The 8036-nt window shown below is 33.5% G+C and overlaps 1 protein-coding gene across 1 annotated transcript; it reads left to right on the plus strand.

Annotated features, from left to right (window-relative positions):
* The first annotated feature begins 1882 nt into the window (after window positions 1–1882).
* Window positions 1883–6197, plus strand: LOC131851130 (toll-like receptor 7). The gene has a single exon (XM_059201563.1). The coding sequence runs from the start codon at window positions 2115–2117 to the stop codon at window positions 5874–5876; it is 3762 nt and encodes a 1253-aa protein (XP_059057546.1). The 5' UTR covers window positions 1883–2114; the 3' UTR covers window positions 5877–6197.
* The last annotated feature ends 1839 nt before the right edge of the window (window positions 6198–8036 follow it).

Below are 8036 nucleotides of genomic sequence, written 5' to 3' on the forward strand. Positions count from 1 at the left end.
AGTCCTATATCATATTAATACAAATATTAACTTTTTTTACAATTATTATGACCCCATCATAACATAACTTACTCGCCATTGCAATTATTGAGTATAATGATATTAATAGCTGCATTGGTATTTTCAGCAACAGTAGAAATAGTTATTGGCCTACATTATGGACTTATTCTATGTCTGACTCACTCCAAAATCTTTTAGAGAAATCATAGAAATGGGAAAAGAGTATTCGTTTAATTATGTAATATTATGTTATCTGTGGTTTAATTAAACATTGATACCAGATTATGCGGCGATAGTGGTAAGTAGTTCCAAGGAGTAATAACCCTTACTAATATTATAAATGCGAAAGTAACTCTGTCTGTATGTCGCGTTTTTACGCCAAAATTACTAACCGATTCAATGAAATTTCGCACGCAGTAGGTACTATAATAGTAGGTATAGTTTAGATCCTGAAAAAGGACTGGCTACTTTTTAATGCGAAAAAAGGGTGGAAGTTTATTTTTAAAGCTTGAAACTTCTTATTAAATTAAATATAAAATAATATGACATTCAAAGTTTGTAAAAATTTTACTGCTAAAGGGGTAAAATAAAATAGTGGATGAATGTTTGTATAGAAATTCGTCTTTTCTGAAGTTAGAACGAGGAAACTTTTTTCTTTTTATTTTTTGGGTTAGATTATTAAATATTTTATGTTATCATTATTCCACGATAAGCTCCGACCTTCAGGTCTTGTTTTATAATACGCGACAGAGTCTTAGCCGGAATCTTCATTACTCGCGATAAGATTTTTTGTTTCCTAATGGGGTTTCGATGAATTCTGGCTTTAACAGCCTTTGTAGTTCTATCAGCACGCGGCCGCCCCGATCTTTTCTGGTCTTCGACAGCTGAAGTGTTGTTGTATGTATGTGTTGATAGTACGATATACGAATATACACCTGATACCAAGGTTTTGAAGTGTCTGGAATATGACTGAAATAGAAATAGAAACTAAACATTTTTACAGACGTTATCTATCTGGTGTAGTAGGCTTTAGACATTCTATTTTCAGACCTTGACCTTGACTATTTATAGACCCAGATATAATGAGATCTTTTAAATATCTTTAATAATGGAATTCATTAAAAAGGTGTCTAGTAAAAAGTATCTACTTTTTAAGGATCTATATAATTTGGTCCTTTTGGTGTAGTGGATTAATACAATCCCGGAAAAATAGCATTTGTTTTATAGGTAGGCTTACATCTACTTGTTAATGTTTTTAAATGTAATCTAATTGATTGTACTTCAAAATTATATGTCATCGATTTATATGACATAGGCAAAGAATGCAACTTTTTCTTTTTTAATTTATAACTGCTCTAAAAATACCCAAGTATAATTTATTACACTTTATTAATTATTTACACTAACTGCAGTGGTTTTTTTTCAATTGAATGTAAGGTACTCCCTTGAATGTAAGGTACCTACTACTAACCTATAATTTACGATACAGCGATGTAGGTACCTAATTGTAGAATACATTGTTATTACAATCTGCTCTTACGACATCTTGGGAATGACAGTAGTGGTGCTATAATGTATTCTTATTCTATTATCACATTATAGGACTAGTTTGCAAGTAGACGTAATTTAAATTCATTGTCAAAATATACGTACATTAAAAGAAGTAGATAATAGTGATGTCACATTAATAAATTATTGTTAATATTGTATCACTCAAAAATAATAACATTAAAGAAAACAAAATTACGTAACGGTTGCTGTTATTTTTTTTCAAAAGTCGAAAAACTACTAGGGGTACTTAGTATGCGACAATAGAATCGGTTCGTCGGACACGGTGCGGTCTGCGGGTCCGTATTCCGTTCGCTCGGCGCGCGGCGCGCATTCATGGCATTTCATTGTACGCGGCAGTCGCGGCCTCGCATCCGCGGGGGGATCGCGTGCTTGCGTTGCCATGTCGCGCTGCCGCACGCACATTGCTCTATTTACAATCCCATACATAACCATTGTTATCGAAACATTAGATCGCGGTACTCGCGTCGCGAGATGAACATGACCCACCACCACCCACGAACTTTACTTTCATTCATAAAAATTTGACAAGTGACGAAAATGAAATGGACACAGTGCGGCTTACAATGATAATTAACGCGATATTCTTTTGTTTAGTGATGGGCGCGGCGCTTACGGAAGCGCCTGACGATGCAGATCCATGTTTATGTGTGTCCGGTGAGAATGGTTTTGTGGAGTGCAATGTACGGACGTTGTCGTCGGACAGAGATGTCGTCGGTTCGATGCACTCGGATGGTGCGGAGCGGCTTGCAATTCGTTGTAGCCCGCTTCTCCTGGAAAGCACGTTGCGGGATCATCACTTTGGAAAAATGCAAGGTTTGGCGGAGATATCTATAAATAACTGCAAAATACTTCGTCTTCCTGGTAACGTGTTCGAGGGTTTAAGAGGCCTAAAAACTTTGAAGATACGCACTATGAATACAGAGTGGAACAGCAATAAAGAACTAGACCTGACACTTGGAGCATTTAACGGCCTTAGAGAATTGCACACTCTAGACTTAGCATATAACAACATCAGAAAGATACCATCGGACCTGTTCTGTGCACTGGAAAATATAATTTCTCTCAACTTGACTCATAATAAAATCAAGTTTGTCGACGAACTGGGCTTTGGCCATAAATGTGGCTCTACATTGCAGACGATAGACTTAAGTCACAATGATATTATGTCGTTGCCAGCTGATTCGGAAATTTTACATTTGCGGAGACTGACTCATTTGTACTTACAAAACAATAAAATAAGTGAGTTGCCCAGTGACGTATTCAGTGATTTGCTTTCGCTGAAATTTGTAAATATTTCCAATAATGCAATAAATTACTTACCAGAGGGATTATTTTATAACACGCGAGAAATTCGTGAAATTTATATGCAAGATAATGAGCTGGAAATTTTGCCCAAGAGAATATTTAATCGGTTGGAACAATTGCTCGTTTTAGATCTTTCGGCGAATAAATTGAGGATCGACCACATAGAAGATGAAACGTTTGGTGGTCTAATAAGATTAATCGTGCTCGACCTGTCCCACAATGCGGTCGCAAGGATCAGTCGCAATATGTTTAAAGATTTGTTCTTTTTGCAAATACTTAGTTTGAATAATAACACCATAGCGCATATAGACGACAACGCCTTTTCACCGCTTTTTAATTTGCATACATTGAACTTGGGTCAAAATAAAATACGTACAATTGAAGATCACGTGTTTAATGGACTTTTTATATTAAATAAGCTTAATTTAAATAATAACTTATTGTCGTATGTTAGTGACAATGCATTTAAAAACTGTTCGGACTTGAAAGAATTAGATTTAAGTTCCAATAAATTAACAAAAATTCCAGAGGCAATTCAGCAATTACCGTTTTTGAAATCTTTAGACTTGGGAGAAAATTTATTGACAGAAATAACAAATAACTCGTTTCAAAATTTATCTCAATTAACCGGGTTGCGTTTAATTGACAATCAAATTGGAAATCTTACTGCTGGTATGTTTTGGGGGTTACCTAGCTTACAGGTACTGAATTTGGCAAAAAATAAAATACAATTGATTGAGACAGAAACCTTTCAAAAGAACACACAATTGGAAGCCATACGGTTAGATGGAAACTTCATTTCTGATATAAATGGTGTGTTTGTAGCTTTAACGAAGTTATTATGGTTGAATTTATCTGAGAATCATTTAGTTTGGTTTGATTACGCTTTCATACCAAGAAGTTTAAAATGGCTGGATATTCATGCAAATTTTATTGAAATCCTAGGTAATTATTATAAAATTAAAAATGAATTGCATGTTAAAACGTTAGACGCTAGTCATAATCGTTTGATAGCTCTATCTGCAATGTCTATACCTAACAGCGTCGAGTTACTGTTTATTAATAATAACTTTATATCGAGCATAGAGATTGATACGTTTTTAGACAAGAGAAATTTAACTCGAGTCGATATGTATGCCAATGAGATTGAAAGTTTGGACATAAATAGTTTGCGTGTTTCGAGAGTAGTTGATGATCGAGCTCTGCCAGAGTTTTACATTAGTGGTAATCCCTTCAGATGTGATTGTACGATGAAATGGCTTTTGCTTATTAATTCGATAACTTCTAAAGAATATCCACGTGTGATGGATTTAGAAAATGTGATATGTAAAGAATCCTATGTACGTGGTGTTAAATATCTTCCAGTGAGTTCTCTCCTTGTAAAAGATTTTTTGTGTAAATACGACAGTTATTGTACAGATTCTTGTAATTGTTGCGATTTAGTTAACTGTGATTGTAAAGCTGTATGCCCTAGGAATTGTTCTTGTTATCATGATTCATCCAAAACAACTAGCGTCATTGATTGTTCTGTGAAACAATTTAAAATTATACCTTACGACTTTCCTGTAGTAGCAACACATATATATTTGGATGGAAATGTATTTAATGATCTCAATGAGACTATTTTTAATTCAATGCGAAATGCTATTGTTGTATATCTGAATTCTAGTAATATTTTAAATATTCACAATAATACATTTAATCAACTAGGTGCTGTAAGAATATTGCATTTAGATAACAACAAAATAAAACGTTTACTGGGTTTGGAGTTCTCTAAGCTAAGCAACTTGAAAGAACTGTATCTTCAGAGTAATGTTATTGAGTATATTTCAAACGAAACGTTTTCCTCTTTGGGCGCCCTGGAAATTTTACGCTTGGATGGAAATAGACTCGTAAATTATGGAGTATGGCATTTAGACAATAATAAGAAATTACAAACGGTTTTTATTGGTAGTAATTATTGGTCATGTGATTGCAAATACTTGCAAGGCTTTATAATTTATATTTCTCAAAATGTTGAAAAAATAATAGACATTAATAATTTGTGGTGTGTAAACGAGAAGATGAACCCAGCAAAGAAACCACTGAATTTAAATATCACTGTATGTAGCGAAATAAGCGATTCTTCTATGATAAGCGCATTTTTCGTATCTAATAACTTGCCTTTACTGGCATCTGCTTTAACTGGGTTTATGCTTATTTTACTCATTTTAGCTTTAGTATTCACGTTTCGATACGCTTGTAGAATGTGGTTGTATTCAAACTGCGGAATTAAGCTTTCTCCACTAGCTGGTGCCTTTAAAGATTCTGATAAACTTTATGACGCTTATATTTGTTATAGTCCTAAAGACGAGGAATTTGTTATAGAGTCGTTGGCCCGAGAGCTAGAAAACGGTTATCCATCTTATCACCTCTGTCTGCATTACAGAGACGTCCCGCAGTTTGAGGCAACATATGCTCAGTTTCCAGATTTAGTCGTTGAGGCAACGGAAGCCTCTAGGCGTATTATAGTAGTTCTAACAAAAAACTTTATCTTAACTGAATGGTCACAAATAGAGTTTCGACAGGCTCTACAGAAAGCGCTCCGGAAGAATCCACATAAATTAATAATAGTAGCCGCAGGGCTCGTCCCACGAGATCCGGAACTAAAGTCATATTTTAAAACGGGTTTGGAGATAACGTGGAAAGAGAAACGTTTTTGGGAAAGGTTACGTTACGCGATGCCGTTGTCGAAACGTCATGGTCAAAAGTTAAAAAGACTCAATTATGGAAGAAATTCTAACACATATACCGTAGACGCATCTGTGTTGAATGGTACTTGTCAAACGCTTTGCGGCAAGTCAGCTAATTCCGTAGAGCGCTCTCCATGCGATCGTCCTTTATCTGAACATATCTATTCAACAATTGATTCAGACTATTCGTCTAATGATTTTCAAGGGCGTCCCAATCAGCCACAGTCCGTGGTTTTGCAGCATACTGTTCAAACGTACCTGGTGTAAAGTACCTCAGTAAATATTAACCTCAAGTGATCTCTCATGATTGATCTGTAAAGCCTTAGATTTAGCCTTAGGCAAGCGTTGAAATCTTGTTTGAGTATAGACGAAAATCGTCCGATGTTGTAAATAATAGGATTTGTACCTAATCAATTTCTATAGTTAAGTAACTTTTGTACAATTATACCAAATTTTCGCATTTCAAATGATATGCTTCTTCGTATTTATTACTTTTTTAATAAAAAAGTTTTAAGTATTAATTGGAAAGACTGTAAATTATTGTGTAGTTGTATTTCAATTGGCTGATGTTTGTATAGGTATGTAATTAAAGAAATTTATGAATGATAAAATGATTTTTAATGATATTTCCCTCCCTTTTCGGACGCGCTGTTACGTCGATGAAGTAATAAAAATGCGCGAGCAACATCAAAATACATGTTTTATTCTGTTTTCAATGCTGTTTTTATGAGAATGGCTAGATATGGAGCAGTTGGTTTGTATAAACAGAATAAAAATGGAACGCAGCCGACATAGCTACACACGTCAGCTACCAATATTCAACCTTAAACACATCAAAAATGCTTTGTATGCATTGACCAACTGGAGTTTCATATAAATATTTTATATAAGCTTTCAATAATATAATTTAAAATTTTAGTTGACAGAGAAATTAAAACTTGACTGTAAAGAATATTCAAGTGCAATATTGGGCTGAGCAGAGACCAACACTGTAGGTCCATTCTTTGTAATTTATTGTACCAGTTACGGAAGTTGCTTTTATTGAGAAGAACCGACGAAAACAATATTTTAAATAATTACAATAATATAAACCAGCGTACTTACTAGATTTTTATATATGTTTTTTTTTGTATATATGTACACGAAATTCTCTTTTGTATATACGTATGTAAAATTCACAACAATAATTTGGGATGTTGTAGGTACCTATAGTATATAACTATCTCGTACTCACATCAAATATCAGGTAACTTATTTTGAATAATTTGTCCATTAATGTTAATTTCATTGTTTAATTAACTATTACTGTAATTGAAACAAAACCCTTTGAACAATTAAATGAATAATGTAAATTCATACTTAATGTTTAAAGTCAGGAATGATTGTTTCATATTGGTCATATATCATATTCCTTTACATTTATAAAAATATTATTATTAAATCTGGTTGTTTTCTCGTGATTTTGTTAGTGCGAAAATATTACGATATGTTTTCATGGTATATTTTGTGATACATACTCTTATTACAATATTTACATTATTAACTTAGAGAGTAAGTATTACGAGTTTCATTAATTTTGGGGTCTATATTTTCAACTTTTTTAGTCTATATCTTAATTATTTAAACCCATTCAACAATCTATTATGTATTATTTCCATTTTAGTTCCGTCCATTTTTACGTGATAACTTAAAAGACAAACAGACACAGTTATCGCCTGATCATGACTTTAGTACCTAATAAATAATTAGATCACTAGTAGGATTAATTTAGAATGCTAATTGTTTTAATGTATTCTATTTTAGTTCATATTTATAATACAGTTAAAACTTATCAATTACCTTCCTTTATGTATTGTCCACAGAGTCTAGAAAAAAATAAGTTATCACCTACATACAAACTGTCCTCAAGATAGCGACAGCAAAAAAGCTTGTATATCGATTTGATGTTTTTCTGCTGCCTACTACAGTTAGGCGGAACGTTCCCTCTTGCTATTTTGTATGTATAAGAAAAGTCTTCTCATTTATAACTTAGCTACATAAATTTTATATGCCGCATGGGACTTGAATTGATCACTTCGACTTTGCCGTCTTTGAAATGAAAGACATGTCATGGACTTATTATATACAATATGTATGTAAGAATATTGTACGTGATGATGTATATCGTAATTTTATTTCGGTCATGGCCGTTCAATGAATAACGATCTTTTTAGTATACATAATAGTTAGATTGTATGGATATTTCCGCAATTAGGTACATATATTGTAGCCTCGTGATTGGGCCATTATGCATCTAGTAGGTTTAGGTATATAAACTTGTATCGTATTAATAAGCATTAATACGATACAAGTTTATATTCGTGTTTACGACCATGTTCGTGAACAACAGACGTGAAAATGATGCTCTCTAATCAATAGCGGTACTTC

The sequence above is a fragment of the Achroia grisella genome, unplaced genomic scaffold, assembly GCF_030625045.1.
Source record: "Achroia grisella isolate CSIRO2021 unplaced genomic scaffold, CSIRO_AGI_Agris_v1 utg780, whole genome shotgun sequence".
Lineage (NCBI taxonomy): Eukaryota > Metazoa > Arthropoda > Insecta > Lepidoptera > Pyralidae > Achroia > Achroia grisella.